Source organism: Patiria miniata, unplaced genomic scaffold (assembly GCF_015706575.1).
Source record: "Patiria miniata isolate m_02_andy unplaced genomic scaffold, ASM1570657v1 HiC_scaffold_9, whole genome shotgun sequence".
In the NCBI taxonomy this organism is placed as follows: Eukaryota; Metazoa; Echinodermata; class Asteroidea; order Valvatida; family Asterinidae; genus Patiria; species Patiria miniata.
Window position 1 is genome coordinate 26,946,314 of NW_024037076.1, and position 27,220 is coordinate 26,973,533.

The 27,220-nt window shown below is 44.1% G+C and overlaps 3 protein-coding genes across 3 annotated transcripts; 2 read left to right on the forward strand and 1 right to left on the reverse strand.

The window, feature by feature from the left end:
• Nucleotides 1-2,174: 2,174 nt before the first annotated feature.
• Nucleotides 2,175-6,390, reverse strand: LOC119720624 (tripartite motif-containing protein 3-like). The gene has a single exon (XM_038190375.1). It carries the CDS (start codon nt 6,257-6,259, stop codon nt 4,148-4,150), a length of 2,112 nt encoding a protein of 703 aa, XP_038046303.1. The 5' UTR covers nt 6,260-6,390; the 3' UTR covers nt 2,175-4,147.
• Nucleotides 6,249-18,568, forward strand: LOC119720625 (UDP-glucuronosyltransferase 2B10-like). The gene is made up of 6 exons (XM_038190376.1): nt 6,249-6,333; nt 8,987-9,611; nt 9,856-10,174; nt 11,221-11,452; nt 12,739-12,958; nt 17,277-18,568. Exons 2-6 carry the CDS (start codon nt 9,004-9,006, stop codon nt 17,563-17,565), a joined length of 1,668 nt encoding a protein of 555 aa, XP_038046304.1. The 5' UTR covers nt 6,249-6,333; nt 8,987-9,003; the 3' UTR covers nt 17,566-18,568.
• An 856-nt stretch (nt 18,569-19,424) lies between these two features.
• LOC119720626 (UDP-glucuronosyltransferase 2B10-like) lies at nt 19,425-27,140 on the forward strand. The gene is made up of 5 exons (XM_038190377.1): nt 19,425-20,393; nt 20,642-20,960; nt 21,995-22,226; nt 23,520-23,739; nt 26,746-27,140. Exons 1-5 carry the CDS (start codon nt 19,786-19,788, stop codon nt 27,032-27,034), a joined length of 1,668 nt encoding a protein of 555 aa, XP_038046305.1. The 5' UTR covers nt 19,425-19,785; the 3' UTR covers nt 27,035-27,140.
• Nucleotides 27,141-27,220: the final 80 nt, after the last annotated feature.

Genomic DNA, 27,220 nt, shown 5'->3' on the forward strand with positions numbered 1-27,220 from the left:
ACGTCTCAATCGACGGCAGTCTAAAGTTGTATAACCCCCTTCTTAAGGGGCCACTGTTTAGCAAGCATGCAGACTTGTCACGCATCAATATTGAAGCCGAGTTGATTGAATATCGCGTCATCTTAATCACATTTGCGAAGGACAGCTTCGTGCCTGCCTGAATGTCACAAATTAAGATTCGTTATCATTCCTATGCATGGGTAGCCTTCGACAAAAAGCACACACTATAGAAGTACATTATTGAACATTTTTCACATCGGTGTTGGCAAATCTATTTTTATTAGGCGTTTCGGGCCCTACGATAAGGACTAATTATTTTGCCATGTCCGAATGATCGGACGGTTTAGGTCATTGGCACTGTGACCACATGAAAGCATATACAATGCATACACAAATGTAGAACATTAATCGATATTCGCCTTGCATTCTGGGCATGGTGAACAAACAACACAGACAATAGTAATGCACAAACCTTCGTGTCTATGTTGTAATCTGTCAAAACATTCAATTCCCCGCTTATTTAACATCATTATTGTACATTTTGAAATACACATGTTTAATGATCTATACCTCCCTAAGGTTAGAAAGCTTATCAAAATGATGAAACATTATAGAGAAATCCCTTTCAGGGTTCCGGTTACAGCCGGAACTACATCACACTGGAACGGGAACAGCGATACTGCGCCATCTCCATTGACCAATCAGAATCAGGATCTCAAACGTCCACAACCAATCAGATTTGTTCTTCTGAACCTGCGACTCTAAAGCCCGTGTAAGGCAAGCTGTGATTGGTACACAAATAATTTCTCCATTTGTTTTTATTATAGCTTGAAAAACCTATATCTTAACATTAATGAAAATGTGCAATGATGATCTTCAACTCTGAAAATAATGTCACCAGGGGAGGATAATTTTGACTGGTGCACGGCGCGTTAAATTTGTGAATGTTTTGTCATCCAATGTTCGCCACCCGCAGTTAGAATGCATTGCGAATGTCAAAAAAATATTTTAGCAAAGTGAAAGACTAAATCCACCGATTTTGAAAAAGAGTAGGAATCTCCTAACAGCGGCTCACTGATCACGGAACTTCGTGAACTCATTGATGAAATTATATTTTTTTCAGAAAAAAACACACATTCACTATAGGATTTAAACTTAAAAATTATCCGATATATGTGCACATTAGTTTGAAGCCTTGAAATTTCCAGCAATATGGCGCGCTTTTGCAGCCGTTTTCTCATTATGCACCGTGCCTGCCTGAATGACTCACACTGTAGTAGTGTGGATCGAAGGCCTGAGCACTGCGACAGACCCTTAATTACATGACTCCAAGTTCTTAATGTAACGCCGGGTGCTCTATCTGTCAATGTCACACTTTCATTCACATCCTCTAAAAAAAAACAAAGGACATTTACCAAATATTGGTTTCGTCTCCGGTACGGCTTTTCTGGCTCTATAGAAATATTTTTAGTTTTAGTTTTAGAGGCCTTTGTGTGTTCAACTAAAAGGGAAATAACTGATCTATTGCATCGTACTGTATGATTTTCCTCAAATAGTAAATTGAGCCTATAACTTTCCCGTGATCCCGTGATGTATAGAACCATGCAATCGGAAAATAAAGCCAAGGGCGGATCCAGGGGGGGGGGTCCAAAGGGGGCCATGCCCCCCCCCCCAAAAAAAAACGAAACCATTTTTTTTTTTTTTATGTGACATCGCAATAAAGGCAGGCAATGAGTACACCACCATCTTTTCCTAAAAAAAAAACATTGGTTAAAGTGGTCAGAAATTGCCTCAGATCGCACCACAGCCAGCATCTAGAATCCAAAAAATTTTCGGGGCCCTTCAGCGGGCCCCGAACCCCACGCCGTAATTGTTTTGACCCACTTTTTGGGGGGACCAAAATTTTTTTGGGTCCCCCCAAAAAAAATTGTGTGCTGGATCCGCCCATGAATAAAGCCAAAACCGGGTACGAAACCTAAGTTTGGTTAATAATCGCCCTCAAGACAGTTCCTGCTTACAGTTAAACTCATATGGCCAGCCTTATCTGCCAAAATTCCAATGGCTTTTTTCAATATTCCTTCTGGATGTGAATACAAAAACAAGTCGACATTTCTTATCAGTATTCTCAGCAAGCAAAATTATAAAAAAAAAATTGCATATCTCCCGGGACTCAGTTCTCTGTTTATGTTACAGTTTTTAACCTTGAACACAATAGCAAACAAAAACCTTTCAGTAAATCATATTTGAGTCAATACCCTGACGCCTAATACTTGCATAATTTTCATTAATAAAAAATAAAATATACACAAAAGCGGTACTTCATAAAGGCGAAAAATATTTGGCCAAACGAAACATCTAAAACGGAACAATGTAAAATTAATCAAGCAAACTGGCCTGTTTTCAAACCTCTAATAACACAAAGCTTAAAACATCTATGTAAGCATTAAAGCACTCTTTCATAAAAGCTTTTTTTAAATATATAATCCTCTTTACATTGTGATAAATACAATAATAATTCCACAATATTTATAACCAATCGTTTATTTTATAGAATGCAATCAATATTGTCTGTGATATGAAAAATAAATAAGTTGAAGCATTATTACACTATATTTCACTTGAACACACACCAAAGTACGCACATTATACATATATCCCAACCCCTGTTTGCATGGCCAATATTGTTGCAAGTAATATTAATTTGTTATATTCTAGATACACAAGCACAAAGAAGTTCCTATGACAAATAGGGTTTTTTTTTTTCAAACTCAAATAACCTGTTTTATTTTTGGATTTTTTGTGTCGTGCTTAATATTTTGAATACTTCTATATAGACTTTGAAAGCTACACGAATCATCTTAAACTTGAAATGACCATACTGCTTGTAAGTCACCCACTTTATAGGCCACAATACCTTACAATAAGTGACATAGAATGACTAATAAGATTATATTTCATATAAGTTCATGGACATGTATACTTTCAACATATGCACTCTTTACCACTTCTATAGGGACTTTATATAAACGGAACTTTTCAATTGATTAAGCTAATACATCTTCACTCGTATGTTTTTGTTTTCTTCTATCACAACAAAATAGTAAATAGAAGTCGTCTTCGTGTGGATCTTAAAGACGACCAATTTCGGTATTCGCTACCTGGCAGATTTCTATGCAAGTGTGTCTTTTTTTCAATAAATATCCGAAACAAAACTGATCTTGGAACCGAATTTACGTAACCTCGTTTTGAATTGCAGCTGCCCCAAATATTGTGCGCGTAATGACATATTCACAACTATTATAGCTTCACAATTTGTATTTGTACTTGAACATATAGTCACGTTATATTGCTCTACGTATACACACATTCCACAACCATTGCAATAGAAGTTACCATAGATTTTTCAATAGAATCAAAATGTATAGACTACAAGAACATGTGTGCAGAATTTAACATGTTTCATTCACTTGTGTAATTCTGTTGTAAAGATTTGCTTAGTACATCAGTGCCGTTCGCATATTATGTACATTTATGGCAAGACAATGATTTTACTTTTTAACATTACGGCTCCAAACGCCGTTCATATTTACATCTATGTCTTCTGACCACCTTCCCTTCAATTGGGTTCAGTCAACCATATTTATAAAAACATAATGCTTCTTTCAAGTTAACCAAGTTAATGTCCACTTGACCAGAGTAAATTCACATTTTTCCTTTTTTGGTTTTTGATTACATGTTGGTAAAGATAGAGCCGCTCCGTTTAAAAAAAGAAACATCTGAATTGTTATTTCAAGGTGACTTACAATATTTGATTTCAAACTAAAAAGTGGATAGCTTCATTTATCTATCACACAAGAACATTAACATATCAATCGAGTTCAATACAGTCATAAAATGAGTTTTGATGGATGGCCGTTTTCTTTTCTTCTTTTACCTGTGTTTTCTTTTTTATGTGAGAAAAAAACCCGATATTTGATACAAATTGACTTCCAAATTTTCTTGCAGAAAGGTCTTTTGAAAATGTGATATTATTATTGGCTGCTGTATGATAATAACCGGTTTTGTTGATTAAGACCTTATTGCCGTATTTTGACCTTCGTGAACTGAGCTGATAAGGACTACAATAAGTGGTCAAATCAAGTGATCATCATACCCACCCACTGTACTTGAACACATTGACACAGTGTGTACCCAAGTTAGTAATGACCAACTCCTCGGTGGCTGTGATGACCATGCCCAGCGGTCCACTGAGACCGTCTCCCTCGTTCAGTAGATGCCGGAGGAACACTCCCTCCGAGTTGAAGAGCTGGACCCGGTCGGCGCAGTCGGCCACGATGATGTTGCCATCCCGGTCGATGCAGACCCCCGTGGGCCCGATGAACTGCCCGTTCCCGGAGCCACAGGAGCCGAAAGTGCGGAGGTGGGTTCCCTGAGAGTTGAAGATCTTGATGCAGTGGTTGCAGTGGTCGGACACCACGATCTTGTCGTCGTGAATGGCCACATAACGCGGTTCGTTGAACTGCGTGTCGCCGTCTCCTCTGGACCCGAAGTGATGCAGGAGCTTCCCGTTGGGGTCGTGGACCGTCACCCGGTGTTTGCCGATGTCTGTCACAACCACGCGCCCCTCGCTGGTGATGGCGATGCCATATGGTTGCTTGAAGATCCCGTTGTCTCCAAAGTGCGAGACGTACTTGCCGTAGAGCGTCAGCTTCTGGACGCGATGATTGTACTCGTCTGTGACGTAGATGCAGGGGTCGTCATCGGTTGTGATGGCTGCATCCAGAGGCAATTCAAACTGACAGGGCTGGCGGCCGCGATTGCCAAATTTACACTCAAACTTGCCCTTCCGGTTGTAGACCTGAATGCGGTCGTTGTCACGATCGACGATGGCCACATATTCTCCGTCGGCACTAGATGCCACCCCGCTCGGCCAGTCGAATTCCCCGGCTTCGTCTATCTCATCTTTGAGATGAAACAGTAGCTGTGGTTTACTGACTGAAAGAGGCTTGGGCTCGATCATCCTCCTGGGTGATTTAGGGATGGATTCAGACAAGGAGCTGTCTCCAAGCTCTGATGACTCAATGGAACAGATTGACCTGGAATCACCCATTTCGGACATGTCTACGAAGGTCCGATCTCCACAGCGGATCTCCCCAAGAAGAGGCAACGACAAGTCGGTGGCGTTCTCACTAGCGACAAAGTAAAGGTGGGAGAGTTGGTCTAGCGTCAAGTCTTGCTGTGGCGAGATGTTGGACAGCCCTTCTAATCTGTCGATGACTTCGTCCTTGATAGACAAGATGTCCAGCTCTGACCCGTGACCCAGGGCTTTCTCCGTGAAATCAAAGCCACTCAGGAGGTTTTCAAGCCCGGCCTGGAGACTCTTTCTGTGAGCATTCAGCTGCTTCTTGCGCCCCTCACAGGCTCGGCTCAACTTGTGTGTGAGATGTTGCTGCTGTACCTTCAGTTGGGCAATGTAGTCCTGCATGGTCTTATTGATGATGTACTCGGCCTGACCCCGATTGGCTTCCAGATTGGCCTCTGCTTCATCGACGCTCTTCATGGCTTCTTCGAAAGCGGCAATCTTGTCCCTGACACCATGCAGCAGAGTGTCTATTGTGTTCCTGTGCTTGGAGACTTCGTCCTTCAGGAAAGTGTGGGAATGATCCTTGTGCTCGACCAGGACACAGTCCCGGCAGATTGGTCGGTTGCAGGACTCGCAGAAGAACCTGACCGTCTCCGAGTTGTGCTTGTCGCAGTAAATATCCCTCCTCAGGAGCTTTTTGTTCTCCGAGGCCGGCACCGAGATGACGTGATGCTGCCGGCTGAATCTGGCCAGGCGATGGTCATGCGAAGGGGCGCAGACATCGCATAAAAAATCCACGCACTCCAGACACCGAAAACTAGCCTCAGCGGGTGCCGCACCGACACATATGGTACAGATGGCTTTGCGCGCCGGCTGCTTTTGACCCTTCTTTGCCGGCGCGATCTCCGTAAACACGTCGGACAGGTTGAGGATGAAGAAATTATCCTTCAGACCGCACACGCCGCCATTTTCTGGGAGTTCCGTCTCCTGCTTGCACATCGGGCAGCGTATCGTGCGACAGCCGGCCGGGGCGTATCGTTGCAAACACCCCTCGCAGAAACTGTGGAGACATGGTAGGATTTTGGGCTTGTTGAACCGCTCGAAACACACCTGACAGAGAAGAAATTCCTCGCTGATTTGGCTGAGAACGGAGAGCTGAGACAGTGAAGCTGCCATGATGGTGGCTGTTCAATGCATTACTTAGTCATGCATCATCATCATCTTCTCTATAGTCGAGCCTCCCACACACGGTACGTACGCACTGTACACACACGCTGTGCGAATGCATCATCACCGATGCGGCGCGGCCTTGCATATTTCGCTTATGATAATATTCCCGGAAATGAATTGAAGGCGTCATCTGCTTATTATAATATTTTATATTCATGCTGCCAATGGATGGCGCTCTTCACGCGGCAGGACAAACTCCGGATATGACAACTCACGCGCCCATCCCCATTTCAAAATCCCAGAATCCACCAATTGAAACAATCCTGAAATTGTTGGTAGATGATAATATTACTACCAATCATTGGACGAAATTTTAATTCAACACAGCAGGTACGTCTTGAGTAATCGTCCGGAAAACGAGTGTACGTTGACTCTAATTTGCATCAGTCGTATGTTTCGCGCTAAATATACCACATTTTTTTCCACATTAAACAGACTTTGAACACAAATATTACATTGTACCATGACCAACGGACATCCCAGCCAGACGGAATTGTGGGGTGATAGCATTATGTTCCTTTTATCCCTTTTTGTAAAGATCCTATTCTGGGGTGATGTTTTTCTATTGTTAAAATAATGGGGCGAAGTGTTCTGAAAGGATCATCAACCCACAAGTATGGTATGGTCAGAGCGAACTTTTGTGCTGGCAGCTGCTGCGAGCGTTAGACTTGTACACATCTTTTGAACATAGTTCGCAGTGTTGGAGGTCTCGAGGCCGGCCTCGGCCTCGAGGCCGGCCTCGAGGCCGATTTTCATGGCCTCGGCCTCGGCCTTGGCCTCGGAGGTACAAGGCCTTGACCTTGGCCTCGGCCTCGGAGCCTTCCGGCCTCGGCGAATCGGTCGAGGCCGGCTCGAGGCCGCCCATTTTGATGTGTTTTCTATTCTAATTAATTTTAAATGGTTGCATTGAGCGTACTCACGTACGTAGCATCTTCGCCTAGCCTGCGCTTCAGCTTTCCACGTGCGTGCAAGCGTTATAACGCGTGCCACACTACATAAGTCTGGCACCAATCCCATTTGCGTACAATAACATGTGGTAGTAGACTAGTCTGGTTGCAGTGTTGTACAAAATTTTCTCGTTTCGCCTCTGTACCCCGACCTTTAAAAATGATTTGCGGCAAGGGGCGGCAAGCTTAATCATTTCTTTTATAGGCCACTGTTTCAGTAAAAGTCTGAACTTTCTGGGTACGATCGAGTGTACTAGTCCGTACCATTTTTTTCATAAAGATATGATAAAAACAATTACGATTTATTAAGTAGATTTTATTTTTACACGGTGATTTAAATGAAAGTTCCGGCTCACACGGTAATGTTTGGCGCAAATGGTCGATATGGAATGCGCGATTTCAGAATTCGTTTTTCCATCCAAATGAATGCAAAGTTCTGAATGAATGTTTTAATAATAGGAGTCAGTATTCCTCGTGGTACCAGGATACTTTTTTGTATTTTAAGAGCCATGTTGATACTTATTACATATATAAGCACGGTTTGAAATTGACTAATTCTGCGTGGTTTATACGGCCAAAATCTCTGGACTCCCTACCTCTTGCCATGATTTTAAAATTCTTCGAAGCCATTGGATTCAAATCGGATGATCCGAGAATTCATGGTCATTTTGATGAACTGAGTGATATCATGCACGCATGTTCCGTGTTGCCGTGTTGTTTGGAGCGGGATTGGCCATTGCCAGACTTTGTCTGGTGCCGCGGTATTAACAGTGATAATGCGTGGACACTTATCCCGTTGTGTGGAGCGGGATTGGAACTATGCTTTGCCCGTGCGTAACGGCGGGCCGTCTGGCATTGTCTGGTCGCATCGCGGTGTTTGCTCGGCGCGCGCCTGGACAGTGCGAAGTTCGGGGGGTCGTAACTTTTTGGTTATGAGTAGTAAAAACCTGATTCAAAAATCAAGTTGTTGTTTATTTAATTGGGATTCCTATGATATTAAGCATTTTGATAGGTTTTGAAAATAAGATTTATAAAACATGTTAAAAGTAAATGATGTAAATCTCAAAGAATAGAAACTCAAAATTTGGCCATTTAAATTGTTGTATCTCCAAAGGGCAAACACCTATGAGTCTGATTCAAACGCCATTGATTTTGTTGTGTTATTTGCTTTCAGAGATACAAAACTTGAGATTTCTTTCTTTAAAAAATAAAATTCGCCGGACTCCCTACAAGAGGAAACCCATTGCAAGCTGTAAATTTGTAAGCCAGGCACTCCAAAACTCAGTGAATTCAACTAAAAAGATGTTAAAACTCCAACATAATCTTAGCCTTGTTTTAGTGATTTATATTTTATTACGTGTTTTGATAGCTGGCCTCGGCCTCGGCCTTGGCCTCGGAGGTGGTGGCCTCGGCCTTGGCCTTGGCCTCGCGGTTGTGGCCTCGGCCTCGGCCTTGGCCTCGGAGGTTGTGGCCTCGGCCTTGGCCTCGGCCTCGGAGGTTGTGGCCTCGACTACAACACTGATAGTTCGACTTTATTGTTTGCTGTTCCTGCTTGATCAAAATATACGGAGCTTTGTTTTTACATTGTACGGTTTTGGTTCGTAAAATGTATTCCTGTAAATTATATTCCATCACCAATTTCCTATATTGTAGAGTTAGTGCATGATGAATTGCAATTCAAGATTTGGTGTACCTCAGACGGTATCCTTGCTTTCTTCCCGTTTAGCAAAGAGGGCCGACGTGATGTCTTCAAAACTTGTCACCGTGCTCCTACTGATGACGTCCTGCTTGTTGGTGCCACCGGTACACAGCACCACAGGAGAGGTGGAGCCGCCAGATTCCAAGAAGTATACATTTTTGTACTTCGTTTCCATGATTGGTGGCAGTCATTATCCATCTCTGTCCATGTCTGGTAAGGAGCTAGTGAGACAGGGTCACAGGGTGGTGTCGCTGTTCAGCAGCTCCAGCCCTCCCCAGATGCACACGGCCGACGCCGACATCTTCACCACGGTGGTATACACCTCGTCCGTCACGCCGCACCATCGGGCCGACGTCATGGCCCATCTCGGCAAGCTGTTCGCCACGGGCGTCCTGACGACCTTCTGGGGTCCGCTGATCGCAGGCGTCAGGGGCGACATCCCCGATGAGCTAAGCACCGGAGACATGTGGCTACGCGAGTGCGACGATCTGTTGGGAGATGCGGCAACCATGAAGAGGCTCCGGGAAGAGAAATTCGACATGCTGGTTGCTGATGGCTACATCCCGTGCATTCCGCTCCTGGCACAGGCTCTAAACATTCCCTTCATCTACAACTGTGCTGTTCACGCAGTTCCCTCCAAACACGGCATGTGGTAAGTACATCCCATAAAAAAGAAGAAAACAATAGCAACTGTTGCTGACCTTCTGAGCCAACGTGAGTAAAAATAAAATTTTATACAGCCTTCACTGTTGGGCAAATTCTTAACACTTTTACTAACAAAATTGCTCAACTTTCTTCAGTGTGAATAAGAACTCCGGATAAGATACGGATACTAATACATCTTAAGCAATATAGCACCAACCGATTTGTTTTCCCTATCTTACAATTGTCTTAAGGGCGGGGTTACCAATCGATCCCTCCTACATCCCGGAGCGTGTGCTCGGTCTCACAGACAGAATGACATTCATCCAGCGTGTCCAAAACGTCCTGGCACACACCTACTACAAATTCTGGCGGTTCTTGAATGTCGGCTTCAGACGCTTCGACCAGTTGAAAGTCAAGTACAACATCCGACCCGAGCTCAGCACCTATGAATCCAACAAGCAAGCGTCTCTCTATATGTTCGATGGGAGCTTCGCCTTGGAGTTCCCGCGACCCATGCAGCCAAATACTATTTACGTTCTGTTCACAGCCGGTTCGGCTCTAAATAAAACGGTAAAGTACTGCAACGAATAATCGTTTCCTTTACATTTTATACTACGCATAACCTTTGTTGAAAATCATGCGTAGTTCGAGCTTAAATGTTTATGTATAGCCTAGTAGCACTATCGTGTATGTTCTAAAGTCACGACAAAGCTATGTTGCCGTATTGCATGAATGGAGGCACGATAGCTTGATGCGAGTTCACGGCCTTTGCTCTATCGCCGGCAGGCCTGCGACAACACTGACACGCGAGTGTCTTATCGTAGGCCTACCACCACTAGTTTTATAGTCTTTATACTATATCCTGGAGTCACCATAATCGGCGCGGGTAACGCTTGCAACGCGCGTGCGTTGTCATTGAATGAAGTGCGTCGAAATAGGACCACGTCGTTTTAGGGAGTCTAACGGTATATATACCGACTTTTTTTCAAATAATAGTTTAACTTTTTCTGCATGTACTTTGGACAACATTTTCACGTTAGCTTCCTTCCTATACCTTTATATTACTAGGACATTCAAAATGAAAACCACAAATTCAAAAAGAGTGGGAAAGTGTCTTCATAATAAATAATCTCTATATTGTCAGTGACTTATAACAAAATGGACCTCCTAATGTGTCACGTGCAAGGGCGGATCCAGAACACATTATTTTTTTGGGGGGGGGGGCCAAAAAAAAAGTTGGTCCCCCAAAAAGTGGGTCAAGAAATTACGGCGTGGGGTTCGCGGCCCGCTTAAGGCCCCGAAAGTTGTTTGAATAATAGATGCCCTGTGGTGCGACCTGAGGTAATTTCTTGTCACTTTGTCCCTTTTTTTAAAGGAAAAGATTGTGGTGTACGTAAGCAGTGCCTGCCTCTATTGCGACGTCACTTAAAAAAAAAAGGCGTTCGTTTTGGGGGGACATGGCCCCCGTTGACACCCCCCCCCCTTCCGGATCCGCCCTCAGTCAGGCGCATTATTGTTTGAACAACCTCTGTACTCGTAGTTCATGGCGCAATCAGGAACAAAATCAATTAAAAGAAAGCACAGTTCTCTCCCTTTTTCCTCCTCCTCCTAATCAGATCGAAGCCGATGTGGCTGAGTTTCTGGACACAGCTCCCAGCGGCGTGGCTTTGTTCTCACTAGGCACACACGTTGGAAGCATGGAACGAGAAAAAGCCCAAGTCCTTGCCGACGGCTTGGCCTTGCTACCAGTCCGGGTGCTGTGGCAGACCTCAGCTCCCTTACCCGCCGGCCTCCGGCTGGCAGTCAACACTAAAGTCGTCCGGTGGCTGCCAATGTCGCAGGTCATGGGTAGGTGGTTCACATTAATGACGGATCGCCCCCCAGCCCCCTCCCAGCTCAGCCGCTGACTTATGTTATGATACTAATAAATTGAGGCCAAAATAATAACTGGAATACCGAAGTTCCTTGCTTTCTCCTGCACTGGCAATTCGAGAATAAAATAAACGTTGATTTCAATCATTTTCGGGGCCATCGCCCCGGACCCGACTCCCTATAGCAGGGTGAGCCTCCGGCAAGCCTTTACTCAACCCCTAACTCATGTGTGTGAATATGTAAAAGAACAGTCTATCCTTGGCCCCAAAATGGCGTCCAGAGACCACGTAGGAAAGGTTACCCTCGGTTTGCAACTCTCGCTATAGACCATTCCAAGGACGCCGTCATGGCTGCCCCCTTCAATCGTGAAAGCATAGTTCAAGCTATTTTGTACAGTGTGTATCAAAACAAAATTCAAATAAAATATAACGGAATGCCAGGCGTGGAATGTGTAACCAAAACATATGTTTTGTTTGCAAGATACCCCTTTCCACTTTAAAATGAGACATCAGACGTCCAAATCTGATATTGTTTGACAGAGTTATGAGTAATTTTCCAATGGGACCAATTTTTAGGCATTAGGATGAAGGCAGCCTAATTGCCTCTGTGGGGAAAATTGCCTGGCCGACAACAAATGTGTTAAGCGAGTACACACAATTCCAAACACTTTCTTGCTATCAGTTTGTAAACATGTTTACATGCTTAACATTTTTAGCATGAGGTGAAAGCAAGAAAGTGTTTAGAATTGTGCTTACTTCCTAAACACACTTGTTGTAGGCCAGGCAAGTACGGAGGCAATGAAAAAACCTTTGCTCCAATGCCTACAATTGAAAACTTGGTCCCATGGTCAATTTGAACTCTTTTGAAAAATTACTCATAGCTCTGTCAAACATTATCCGATTTGGACGTCTGATGTCTCATTTTGAAGTGGAAAGGCGTATCTTTCAAACCATTCCACGTCTGGCATTCCGTTATAATGTTGTTTGCATTTTTTCGATGCACACTGTACAAAGCACCTAGCCGCGGCCAATGACAAATTATCGGAACAAAAACTGGCAGGATGTTGTCGCCATTGATGAGGTCCTCCGTTAGTGTACAGTGATATAGCGTGCTCCAAGTGGAGTTATTTGTATCTGCCCTCACCAACTGTTAAATCAGCCTTTGCCAACAGGCGTGCCTTTGGCGAGGGAAGTTGTTGTTATTGAAATGTCATTGACTGCGATAACCTAGACTACAACTTTTTGTCATCACACCTTGTCCAGAACATCCGAACGTTAAAGTGTTAGTGAGTCACGGTGGAGGCTTCAGCATGTACGAGGCGTTGTGGGCCGGACTGCCCATGGTGGGCCTACCGTTCTTCGGAGATCAGATGGACAATCTGGACCGGCTCGAAGACCGTGGGGTCGGCCTGCGGCTTGACATCACCACTATCACACCCGATGTTTTGAACCAGACCATCCACAATGTCATCACCGATCCAAAGTAAGGCTCCTCCTTCTTTTAGTTCAAGGGCAACAAAGTCTGTCGAAAAATCGCCGACAAAATCGTCTGCCCTTTGTATGAAACATTACGGGTAAAAGAAAAATACTGAAACATACGGGTAAAAGGAAAATACATCATTAGGTCCCTAATACATTATTCCATGAATTTATGCATGACGCAACGACCTTTTGTTGTGGCCTTGCGTAAATACAGTAATTATCTTCCAGTACGCCTTGATGGTCAGTAGCAATAAACATGCTACATAAAAAAGAGTAATATTAGTAGGGCAGATATATGATGGAATTGTGCCTTTGACTATACGAGCATGGCATTTGGCACACAGTCAGAGTATGTCACGAGAAAGATATTTGGCTATAGGTAGAAAAACAAGCAATGGCATGCAGCCATTTTGAAAATTTTGAAAATTGGTTGTTATTCCACCTTTATTTTTTCAAAGGACAAATCTGCGATAGCCCCCATAACCAAATACCTTTCTTAAGACATACTCTGACTGTTTACCAAATACCATTCTTGTATCATCAAAGGCACGATTCCCCCAAATATTTTCCCTATTGCCCCACTATAGGCCTATGGGTTACTTTCCAAAGCTCGATGTCGTCTCAAGCTTCAGTCTCCACCGCCTGTCTTATGGGAGTCAAGTTGGCGCAGTGGTTACTTTCCTCGCCCTCCACCGCTATGGCCCGGGCTCGATTCCTGCCCGGACCACAATGTGGATTTGGTTTCCAGTCCCTACCTGATTCCGTGGGTTTTCCCCAGAGTATTCTTCCGGGGTTTTTCTCCCACCTCGAAAACTGTAATTTCTCCTCACCGTCTCCTCTCTACAGGTTTCGTCAGGCTTGCGAGCTACAGTGCCTACAGGGCACTTTTGGGGAACCCTTGGTTTCATTATTAGAAAGGAAGGAAAAACGTAGAATAATTCAGGGTTTTAAATGATCAATCATGGTTTGATACTGAGTTGCAGATAATGGGGCCCACACAGAGTCTGTGTGTCTCACAAGTGCATGGGAGATCTATAAGATTCCGATAACCGCTGGTGTTTGCCATTGTTAATTTACTACACTTGATTGCAGATAAAGCCCTTGCAATGCTGCTTCATGTGCAGGGCGCTATTTAACTCGGTATAATGATGAGTTAGAAGATCGGACGAGTGACTTTGATGGCGGTTCATCTTTATAGTTCATCTTTATCAGCCATTAAGGTCATTAATTTAAAGTAATGAACAAAGCAAACAACGTTTTGAAAGGGAATGGGAGACGACATTCATTTCGACCTATTTTTGAGATTCCAAAATTGACGCTCAAAAGTCAAGGACAATGGTAAACATTTTAATGTGTGCTTATGCGGTGGCATAGCAAGGTCGTTTGGATTGGGGGTAATTTTTTGAGGGCACTTGCACATCCGTGCCAAAATGAAGACACGTTTTTTTTTCTCCGGACTTGGCCTCCGTAAAATCAAAAAGTTTAGGGGGGGGGGGGGCAGGTACCATCAATCAATAGGGGCGCTGTTCAAAATCGACGATTATGCACACTTACAGACAAGATAGGGTGCTTTTTCAGGGCAGTATATGCGCGAAAAAAGGGCACGATTTTTTGTTCGCCCTTCTTTTTGTGCCCTTCAAAAAAGGGCACTTGTTCAGAAAACCCCTCCCGCTGGCTACGCCTATGTTGTGCGCCTGAGTTAATATTCCATCTCCGGACGATCCATCTACTAATGAGCGTTAACTGGGACGCTGATCCGTGTCCCTTTGAACCGTGAAATCTGTATCGCACAGAGCTGCGTTCCTGGGGCGTTGTTACTAGACTAAATAAACACCTGATTCACGAAGATTTCAAAGCTCAGGCGCATAACCAAACGAATTCGCCGCCCAACAAATCAGACTGTTATGGACCTTTGTATTTTTCAAAATAACGTATTGTAGCAATAACCCTCTGTACTAATTACGTCACGCAATGACCGCAGTGCATTGTGGGATTGAGTGGGGGTCGCCGCACCCGCGCACCGCGATCGCAGTGGTTACTTTCCTCGCCCTCCACCGCTATGGCCCGGGCTCGATTCCTGCCCGGACCACAATGTGGATTTGGTTTCCAGTCCCTACCTGATTCCGTGGGTTTTCCCCAGAGTATTCTTCCGGGGTTTTCCTCCCACCTCTAAAATTGTAATTTCTCCTCATCGTCTCCTCTCTACAGGTTTCGTCAGGCTTGCGAGCTACAGTGCCTACAGGGCACTTTTGGGGAACCATTGGTTTCATTTATTAGAAAGGTTGGAAAAACGTAGAATAATTCAGGGTTTTAAATGATCAATCATGGTTTGATATTGAGTTGCGGATAATGTGGCACACACAGAGTCTGTGTGACTCACAAGTGCATGGGAGATCTGTAAGATTTCGATAAAAACCGCTGGTGTTTGGCATTGTTAATTTACTACACTTGATTGCAGATAAAGCCCTTGCAATGCTGCTTCATGTACAGGCCGCTATTCGGTGGTCGCGTGGTGAAGGAAGCTTGGTATAATGACGTGAAGCTCGGACGATTCAGAGACTTTAATGGTCATTAATTGCGTCCATACAGATAAAGTAATGAACAAAGCAAACAACGTTTTGAAAGGGAATGGGAGACGACATTCATGTTCGACCTATTTTTGAGATTCCAAAATTGACGCTCAAAAGTCAAGGACAATAGTAAACATTTTAATGTGTGCTTATGCGGTGGCATAGCAAGGTCGTTTGGATTGGGGGTAATTTTTTGAGGGCACTTGTACATCCGTGCCAAAATGAAGACACGTTTTTTTTCTCCGGACTTGGCCTCCGTAAAATCAAAAAGTGTGTGAGGGGGTGGGGGGGGGGGTGCGGGGCCAGGTACCATCTATCAATAGGGGCGCTGTTCAAAATCGACGATTATGCACACTTACGGACAAAATAGGGTGTTTTTTCAGGGCAGTACATGCGCGAAAAAAGGGCACGATTTTTTGTTCGCCCTTCTTTTTGTGCCCTTCAAAAAAGGGCACTTGTTCAGAAAAAAAGGGCATCGTACAGAAGAAGGCCACTCTTTACAAATATGGGTGGGGGGGGGGGCGGGCGGGCGGGGGGTAAGCGCTGGTGAAAAGAAGGGCATTTGAATGGAAACTAAGGCCAGTCTTTACAAAATATTGGGGGGGGGGTAAATACCCCCCCCCCTCCCGCTGGCTACGCCTATGTTGTGCGCATGAGTTAATATTCCATCTCCGGACGATCCATCTACTAATGAGCGTTAACTGGGACGCTGATCCGTGTCCCTTTGAACCGTTAAATCTGTATCGCACAGAGCTGCGTTCCTGGGGCGTTGTTACTAGACTAAATAAACACCTGATTCACAAAATTTCAAAGCTCATGCGCACTCGTTGATAACCTAACGAAAAACCAAACGTATTTTAGCATACAGAACTAATAAACCTCTGTACTAATTACGTCACGCAATGACCGCAGTGCATTGTGGGATTGAGTGGGGGTCGCCGCACCGCGATCGCTATAGAAAACATATAGTATTGTGTATTTTGGGTCTGATTTATTTTAATTTGCGCCACTAACGCTATCGAAAATGACCCTCAAATATGATAATATCAAGTCTTAATTAATCTAAACTATATTTCAGGTCGATGATTCTTAAAAATAACGGAGAATTTAAGTATGCAAAACGCTTGTCACGATGGTCATAATCGCACGGTACTAAGCATATACGGCGCGCGAGACTGTGTATGTGGCGCTAGTACAGCGGGGAACGAGCGACTTGCTGCGGCAGCCGCTGGCGGGGAAACACGCTGCTTCAAGTAAGAGCGGTACAATCGGTATAACCTCGAAATCAATGATTAAACCAAAATAAGTACATCAAAAGGTTAACCAGGGAAAATACATACACAAAAAAAGACGGACCACGTTCTGTGAATCAAATTGCAGAAATGTTCTCCACCTATTTTGTTTGGCACCTGGGACCGAGTTCACGTGGGACCGAGTTGACCCCGACTGAGTTAGTTTCGAGTCAACTCGGTCCCAATCCAAGTCAGTTCGAGCCACCAATTATGAAATATGCGTTTGCTGCTTTTTGTGGTCATTTTGAGTGGAGGACATCATGATTGAGATCGAGGTTATGATTGAGATTTTTGTTTACTTCAGCAGAAAGAAATCTGGGGCATCTGGCCCATTCCCTGATAAAAAAGGTGGGAAATATATCTTCCCCAGCCTAGCCCAAAACCAAAATTGCATGGCTATTTCCTTCGAATTGTTTTAATATTACCCAACAGTGTCACTCTTCTCTTTGCTGAAAAGATTCCGTACCAACGCACGGCGTCTATCCCTGATAATGCGAGACCTGCAGACCATGTCGCCCCCAGTGAAGACGGCAGCCCACTGGATCCTCCACGTCACCAAGTTCGGCGGTGATCATCTACGACCGGCCGTCCAAGACCTGAATTACATCCAGAGGAATCTCATAGATGTCTACCTTTTCATTTTGGCCGTCTTGGCTTTGATCGTATGGGTAAACCTTTCATTGTGTTACTACTGCTGCAGATGCATGTGGGGCAGGGCAGGGAAAAACCATCTAAAAAAGGACTAATTATTATGCACGCGTAAATGGAAATTATTGCTGGTAAATCTTGTAAACAATCGTTGTAATTATATGTTAAATATAGGTCGCCTTTATTGTATTGCTGATATTTCATATAAAGTGATAGTTAGTTTGCGAAAACACTAAAGTAATTTACTTAGGCCGAATTTGTTCCCGAGCGAAATTTCTCAAATGACGATTTAATGCAACTTTGAAAATAGAAAAAAAAAATTATCGGAAGAAATTAAATGATATTACAGTGTAAGGTAAAAATATAGTTAACGAATACAGAATTTGTGTTTTGACCCCCAAAATGACGATTTGGGCCTCATTATTGTGAATCAAGCTGCTTCATTACACCGGCTAGTATAGGTCACGCCCACCAAATGGGTGACAATAACAAGTGTTTTAACATTGGAAGATTTTCATGTGTAAGCTTATTTGAAAGCATAAAGAACAATGAATGCAACAAATACAATTTTTCTGCATTTTGTGCACCCCTTTTAAAATAAAGCTCCGCCCCTCAAGTGGGCAATTTTCAAAATGGATCCGTCTCGAAATGTTAATCCAATGTCAACTTCAAAATGGGATAAAACCACTATTATAAACAACCCCTTCATAAATGTAGGCCACGCCCACAAAATGGGCGGAAAATATGACAATCGAAAATGCTGGAATGTTTTATCTCATGCCCAAGTTCATTTCAAAAAATGGAAAAAAGAAGAAAAAAATATGATTAATGTTAAATACAGTTCTTCTGAGTTTTATTCTTTGCATGCATCCCAAATCGGCAGGATCCAAGGTGGGCCCACCTCCTAAAATGATTCTAAGACTATCTCGGCTCTGCATATAAAGTTTCATGCTTTTTACCACAATGTGTGCACAATTTGTACAAATGTAATAAGCCTATATATATATAGCTCCACTATATTACACAGAATGTACGTGTGCCATTTATTGTAAACAATGTATAATTGTATATGGAATAAATATAATCTTTAAATCATTCTTAGATCAACTTTATCCGACTTTATTTCAATCCTTAGCACCATTGTTGCCATCATGGGGTGAATCTCAACACTTTTATCCAAAAAAACGGCACTTGTGCGCGACATGTCAATAAAACTCAAACGTTTTTGACAGGGTCCCCTGACCCACATCCGACCCAGAGCAACTTAAGAATAACCATTCCAGCACCACCCCCACCCCCATTCTGTGCTCCAATTGTTCAACTCCGCCTAGCTCCTGGACTATGGGGTCCATGGCAGTTACTGGTCTGCAACCAGTGGCGCACCCAAGATTTTGCTGGGGGGGGGGGGGGCTCACAATTTTTTTTTTCGGGGGGCGGACTTTTTTGACGTTGGTAGCGCCACTTACACCCCTATTATACTACTCGAAAATAGGCCACATACATACCACCAAGGTCAAATGGTGGGACTAAAGGAAAAAACAATTGGGCGCGCCACTTGTCTGCAACTATTATAACAAGAAGAGCGCACGCAAAGTCGCAAACCATCGAAGTGTTCTTCACAAAATGGCGCCCTCTTTTGTTCACAAAATGGAGTACAGTCACGATGAATTCACCCCTTGTGCACAAACTTATCCAATTGAAACAATCCTAAATTATTGTTGGTAGTGTTAATATTACTACCAATCATTGGACAAAATTTTAATTCAATACAGCATACGTCTTGAGTAATCGTCCGAAAACGAGTTTACTTTGACTTTAATTGGAATCATATTTTTTTCGCGCCAAACATACCACATTGTTTCTGCATTTAAACGGACTTTGGATACAAATATGACATTGTACCATGACCGACGGACATCCCAGCCAGACGGAATTGTGGGGTGATAGCATTGTGTTCCTTTTATCCCTTTTTCTAAAGATCCTCTTCTGGGGTGATGTTTCTCTATTATTGAATAGTATGGTATGGTCAGAGCGATCTTTTGTGCTGGCAGCTGCTGCGCGTGTTAGTCTTGTACACATGTTTTGAACATAGTTCGACTTTATTGTTTGCTGTTACCCTGCTTGATCAAAATATACGGAGCTTTGTTTTTTACATTGTACGGTTTTGGTTCGTAAAATGTATTCCTGTAAATTATATTCCATCACCAATTTCCTATATTGTAGAGTTAGTGCATGATGTTTTCAATTGCAATTCAAGATTTGGTATACCTCAGACGGTATCCTTGCTTTCTTCCCGTTTAGACAAGAGGGCCGACGTGATGTCTTCAAAACTTGTCACCGTGCTCCTACTGATGACGTCCTGTTTGTTGGTGCCACCGGTACACAGCACCACAGGAGAGGTGGAGCCGCCAGATTCCAAGAAGTACACATTTTTGTACTTCGTTTCCATGATTGGTGGCAGTCATTATCCATCTCTGTCCATGTCTGGTAAGGAGCTAATGAGACAGGGTCACAGGGTGGTGTCGCTGTTCAGCAGCTCCAGCCCTCCCCAGATGCACACGGCCGACGCCGACATCTTCACCACGGTGGTATACACCTCGTCCGTCACGCCGCACCATCGGGCCGACGTCATGGCCCATCTCGGCAAGCTGTTCGCCACGGGCGTCGTGACGACCTTCTGGGGTCCGCTGATCGCAGGCGTCAGGGGCGACATCCCCGATGAGCTAAGCACCGGGGACATGTGGCTACGCGAGTGCGACGATCTGTTGGGAGATGCGGCAACCATGAAGAGGCTCCGGGAAGAGAAATTCGACATGCTGGTTGCTGATGACTTCATCCCGTGCATTCCGCTCCTGGCACAGGCTCTAAACATTCCCTTCATCTACAACTGTGCTGGCCACGCAGTTCCCTGCGAACACGGCATGTGGTAAGTACATCCCGTAAAAAAAGAAGAAAACAATAGCAACTGTTGCTGACCTTCTGAGCCAACGTGAGTAAAAAATAAAATTTTATACAGCCTTCACTGTTGGGCAAATTCTTAACACTTTTACTAACAAAATTGCTCAACTTTCTTCAGTGTGAATAAGAACTCCGGATAAGATACGGATACTAACACATCTTTAAGCAATAGAGCACCAACCGATTTGTTTTCTCTATCTTACAATTGTCTTTAAGGGCGGGGTTACCAATCGATCCCTCCTACATCCCGGAGCGTGTGCTCGGTCTCACAGACAGAATGACATTCCTCCAGCGTGTGCAAAACGTCCTGGCACACACCTTCTACAAATTCTGGTGGTTCATGATTTTCGACTTCAGACGCTTCGACCAGTTGAAAGTCAAGTACAACATCCGACCTGAGCTCGGCACCTATGAATCCAACAAGCAAGCGTCTCTCTATATGTTCGATGGGAGCTTCGCCTTGGAGTTCCCGCGACCCATGCAGCCAAATACTATTTACGTTCTGTTCACAGCCGGTTCGGCTCCAAATAAAACGGTAAAGTACTGCAACGAATAATCTTTTCCTTTACATTTGATATTACCTATAACCTTTTTTTGAAAATCATGCGCAGTTCGAGCTTAAATGTTTATGTATAGCCTAATAGCACAATCGTGTATGTTCTAAAGTCACGACAAAGCTATGTTGCCGTATTGAGTTCACGGCATTTGCTCTATCGCCGGCAGGCCTGCGACAACACCGACACACCACGCGAGTGTCTTATCGTACCACCACTAGTTTTATAGTCTTTATACTATATCCTGGAGTCACCATAATCGGCGCGGGTAACGCTTGCAACGCGCGTGCGTTGTCATTGAATGAAGTGCGTCGAAATAGGACCACGTGCGTTTTAGAGAGTCTGACGGTATATATACCGACTTTTTTTTCAAATAATAGTTTAACTTTTTCTGCATGTGCTTTTCTATAATTGGACAACATTTTCATGTTAGCTTCCTTCCTATACCTTTATATTACCAGGACATTCAAAATGAAAACCACAAATTCAAAAAGAGTGGGAAAGTGTCTTCATAATAAATAATCTCTATATTGTCAGTGACTTATAACAAAATGGACCTCCTAATGTGTCACGTGCAAGGGCGGATCCAGAACACATTATTTTTTTTTGGGGGGGGGGTGGGGCCCCCAAAAAATGTTGGTCCCCCAAAAAGTGGGTCAAGAAATTACGGCATGGGGTTCGCGGCCCGCTTAAGGCCCCCGGAAAGTTGTTTGAATACTAGATGCCCTGTGGTGCGATCTGAGGTAATTTTTTGTCACTTTGTCCCTTTTTTTAAAGGAAAAGATTGTGGTGTACGTAAGCAGCTCCTGCCTCTATTGCGACGTCACTTTAAAAAAAAAAAGCGTTCGTTTTGGGGGGACATGGCCCCCGTTGACACCCCCCCCCCCGGATCCGCCCTTGGTCAGGTGCATTATTGTTTGTATAACCTCTGTAACCGTAGTTCATGGCGCAATCAGGAACAAAATCAATTAAAAGAAAGCACAGTTTTCTCCTTTTTCCTCCTCCTCCTAATCAGATCGAAGCCGATGTGGCTGAGTTTCTGGACACAGCTCCCAGCGGCGTGGCTTTGTTCTCACTAGGCACACACGTTGGAAGTATGGAGCGAGAAAAAGCCCAAGTCCTTGCCGACGGCTTGGCCTTGCTACCAGTCCGGGTGCTGTGGCAGACCTCAGCTCCTTTACCCGCCGGCGTCCGGCTGGCAGTCAACACTAAAGTCGTCCGGTGGCTGCCAATGTCGCAGGTCATGGGTAGGTGGTTCACATTAATGACGGATCGCCCCCCCCCCCTCCCAGCTCAGCCGCTGACTTATGTTATGATACTAATAAAATGAGGCCAAAATAATAACTGGAATACCGAAGTTCCTTGCTTTCTCCTGCACTGGCAATTCGAGAATAAAATAAACGTTGATTTCAATCATTTTCGGGGCCATCGCCCCGTACCCGACTCCCTATAGCAGGGTGAGCCTCCGGCAAGCCTTTACCCAACCCCTAACTCATGTGTGTGAACTTGTAAACGAACAGTCTATCCTTGGCCCCAAAATGGCGTCCAGAGACCACGTAGGAAAGGTTACCCTCGGTTTGCAACTCTCGCTATAGACCATTCCAAGGACGCCGTCATGGCTGCCCCCTTCAATCGTGAAAGCATAGTTCAAGCTATTTTGTACAGTGTGTATCAAAACAAAATTCAAATAAAATATAACGGAATGCCAGGCGTGGAATGTGTAACCAAAACATATGTTTTGTTTGCAAGATACCCCTTTCCACTTTAAAATGAGACATCAGACGTCCAAATCTGATATTGTTTGACAGAGTTATGAGTAATTTTCCAATGGGACCAAGTTTTCAATTTTAGGCATTAGGATGAAGGCAGCCTAATTGCCTCTGTGGGGAAAATTGCCTGGCCGACAACAAAATTGTGTTAAGCGAGTACGCACAATTCCAAACACTTTCTTGCTATCAGTTTGTAAACATGTTTACATGCTTAACATTTTCAGCATGAGGTGACAGCAAGAAAGTGTTTAGAATTGTGCTTACTTCCTAAACACATTTGTTGTAGGCCAGGCAAGTACGGAGGCAATAAGAAAACCTTTGCTCCAATGCCTACAATTGAAAACTTGGTCCCATGATCAATTTGACCTCTTTTGGAAAATTACTCATAGCTCTGTCAAACATTATCCGATTTGGACGTCTGATGTCTCATTTTGAAGTGGAAAGGCGTATCTTTCAAACCATTCCACGTCTGGCATTCCGTTATAATGTTGTTTGCATTTTTTCGATGCACACTGTACAAAGCACCTAGCCGCGGCCAATGACAAATTATCGGAACAAAAACTGGCAGGATGTTGTCGCCATTGATGAGGTCCTCCGTTAGTGTACAGTGATATAGCGTGCTCCAAGTGGAGTTATTTGTATCTGCCCTCACCAACTGTTAAATCAGCCTTTGCCAACAGGCGTGCCTTTGGCGAGGGAAGTTGTTGTTATTGAAATGTCATTGACTGCGATAACCTAGACTACAACTTTTTGTCATCACACCTTGTCCAGAACATCCGAACGTTAAAGTGTTAGTGAGTCACGGTGGAGGCTTCAGCATGTACGAGGCGTTGTGGGCCGGACTGCCCATGGTGGGCCTACCGTTCTTCGGAGATCAGATGGACAATCTGGACCGGCTCGAAGACCGTGGGGTCGGCCTGCGGCTTGACATCACCACTATCACACCCGATGTTTTGAACCAGACCATCCACAATGTCATCACCGATCCAAAGTAAGGCTCCTCCTTCTTTTAGTTCAAGGGCAACAAAGTCTGTCGAAAAATCGCCGACAAAATCGTCTGCCCTTTGTATGAAACATTACGGGTAAAAGAAAAATACTGAAACATACGGGTAAAAGGAAAATACATCATTAGGTCCCTAATACATTATTCCATGAATTTATGCATGACGCAACGACCTTTTGTTATGGCCTTGCGTAAATACAGTAATTATCTTCCAGTACGCCTTGATGGTCAGTAGCAATAAACATGCTACATAAAAAAGAGTAATATTAGTAGGGCAGATATATGATGGAATTGTGCCTTTGACTATACGAGCATGGCATTTGGCACACAGTCAGAGTATGTCACGAGAAAGATATTTGGCTATAGGTAGAAAAACAAGCAATGGCATGCAGCCATTTTGAAAATTTTGAAAATTGGTTGTTATTCCACCTTTATTTTTTCAAAAGACAAATCTGCGATAGCCCCCATAACCAAATACCTTTCTTAAGACATACTCTGACTGTTTACCAAATATCATTCTTGTATCATCAAAGGCACGATTCCCCCAAATTTTTTCCCTATTGCCCCACTATAGGCCTATGGGTTACTTTCCAAAGCTCGATGTCGTCTCAAGCTTCAGTCTCCACCGCCTGTCTTATGGGAGTCAAGTTGGCGCAGTGGTTACTTTCCTCGCCCTCCACCGCTATGGCCCGGGCTCGATTCCTGCCCGGACCACAATGTGGATTTGATTTCCAGTCCCTACCTGATTCCGTGGGTTTTCCCCAGAGTATTCTTCAGGGGTTTTTCTCCCACCTCTAAAATTGTAATTTCTCCTCACCGTCTCCTCTCTACAGGTTTCGTCAGGCTTGCGAGCTACAGTGCCTACAGGGCACTTTTGGGGAACCCTTGGTTTCATTATTAGAAAGGAAGGAAAAACGTAGAATAATTCAGGGTTTTAAATGATCAATCATGGTTTGATACTGAGTTGCAGATAATGGGGCCCACACAGAGTCTGTGTGTCTCACAAGTGCATGGGAGATCTATAAGATTCCGATAACCGCTGGTGTTTGCCATTGTTAATTTACTACACTTGATTGCAGATAAAGCCCTTGCAATGCTGCTTCATGTGCAGGGCGCTATTCGGTGGTCACGTGGTGAAGGAAGCTTGGTATGATTACGTGAAGCTCGGACGATTCAGAGACTTTAATGGTCATTAATTGCGTCCATACAGATAAAGTAATGAACAAAGCAAACAACGTTTTGAAAGGGAATGGGAGACGGCATTCATGTTCGACCTATTTTTGAGATTCCAAAATTGACGCTCAAAAGTCAAGGACAATGGTAAACATTTTAATGTGTGCTTATGCGGTGGCATAGCAAGGTCGTTTGGATTGGGGGTAATTTTTTGAGGGCACTTGCACATCCGTGCCAAAATGAAGACACTTTTTTTTTTCTCCGGTCTTTGCCTCCGTAAAATCAAAAAGTGTGTGTGTGTGTGTGTGTGTGTGTGTGGTGGGGGGGGGGGGGGGGGGGGGGGGGGGGGGGGGGGGGGGGGGGGGGGGGGGGGGGCCAGGTACCATCTATCAATAGGGGCGCTGTTCAAAATCGACGATTATGCACACTTACGGACAAAATAGGGTGTTTTTTCAGGGCAGTACATGCGCGAAAAAAGGGCACGATTTTTTGTTCGCCCTTCTTTTTGTGCCCTTCAAAAAAGGGCACTTGTTCAGAAAAAAAGGGCATCGTACAGAAGAAGGCCACTCTTTACAAATATGGTGGGGGGGCGGGCGGGCGGGGGGTAAGCGCTGGTGAAAAGAAGGGCATTTGAATGGAAACTAAGGCCAGTCTTTACAAAATATTGGGGGGGGGGGGTAAATACCCCCCCCCCCCTCCCGCTGGCTACGCCTATGCTGTGCGCCTGAGTTAATATTCCATCTCCGGACGATCCATCTACTAATGAGCGTTAACTGGGACGCTGATCCGTGTCCCTTTGAACCGTGAAATCTGTATCGCACAGAGCTGCGTTCCTGGGGCGTTGTTACTAGACTAAATAAACACCTGATTCACAAAATTTCAAAGCTCAGGCGCACTCGTTGATAACCTAACGAAAAACCCAACGTATTTTAGCATACAGAACTAATAAACCTCTGTACTAATTACGTCACGCAATGACCGAAGTGCATTGTGGGGTTGAGTGGGGGTCGCCGCACCGCGATCGCTATAGAAAACATATAGTATTGTGTATTTTGGGTCTGATTTATTTTAATTTGCGCCACTAAAGCTATCGAAAATGACCCTCAAATATGATAATATCAAGTCTTAATTAATCTAAACTATATTTCAGGTCGATGATTCTTAAAAATAACGGAGAATTTAAGTATGCAAAACGCTTGTCACGATGGTCATAATCGCACGGTACTAAGCATATACGGCGCGCGAGACTGTGTATGTGGCGCTAGTACAGCGGGGAACGAGCGACTTGCTGCGGCAGCCGCTGGCGGGGAAACACGCTGCTTCAAGTAAGAGCGGTACAATCGGTATAACCTCGAAATCAATGATTAAACCAAAATAAGTACATCAAAAGGTTAACCAGGGAAAATACATACACAAAAAAAGACGGACAACGTTCTGTGAATCAAATTGCAGAAATGTTCTCCACCTATTTTGTTTGGCACCTGGGACCGAGTTCACTTGGGACCGAGTTGACCCCGACTGAGTTAGTTTCGAGTCAACTCGGTCCCAATCCAAGTCAGTTCGAGCCACCAATTATGAAATATGCGTTTGCTGCTTTTTGTGGTCATTTTGAGTGGAGGACATCATGATTGAGATCGAGGTTATGATTGAGATTTTTGTTTACTTCAGCAGAAAGAAATCTGGGGCATCTGGCCCATTCCCTGATAAAAAAGGTGGGAAATATATCTTCCCCAGCCTAGCCCAAAACCAAAATTGCATGGCTATTTCCTTCGAATTGTTTTAATATTACCCAACAGTGTCACTCTTCTCTTTGCTGAAAAGATTCCGTACCAACGCACGGCGTCTATCCCTGATAATGCGAGACCTGCAGACCATGTCGCCCCCAGTGAAGACGGCAGCCCACTGGATCCTCCACGTCACCAAGTTCGGCGGTGATCATCTACGACCGGCCGTCCAAGACCTGAATTACATCCAGAGGAATCTCATAGATGTCTACCTCTTCATTTTGGCCGTCTTGGCTTTGATCGTATGGGTAAACCTTTCATTGTGTTACTACTGCTGCAGATGCATGTGCGGCAGGGCAGGGAAAAACCATCTAAAAAAGGACTAATTATTATGCACGCGTAAATGGAAATTATTGCTGGTAAATCTTGTAAACAATCGTTGTAATTATATGTTAAATATAGGTCGCCTTTATTGTATTGCTGATATTTCATATAAAGTAATTTACTTAGGCCGAATTTGTTCCCGAGCGAAATTTCTCAAATGACGATTTAATGCAACTTTGAAAATAGAA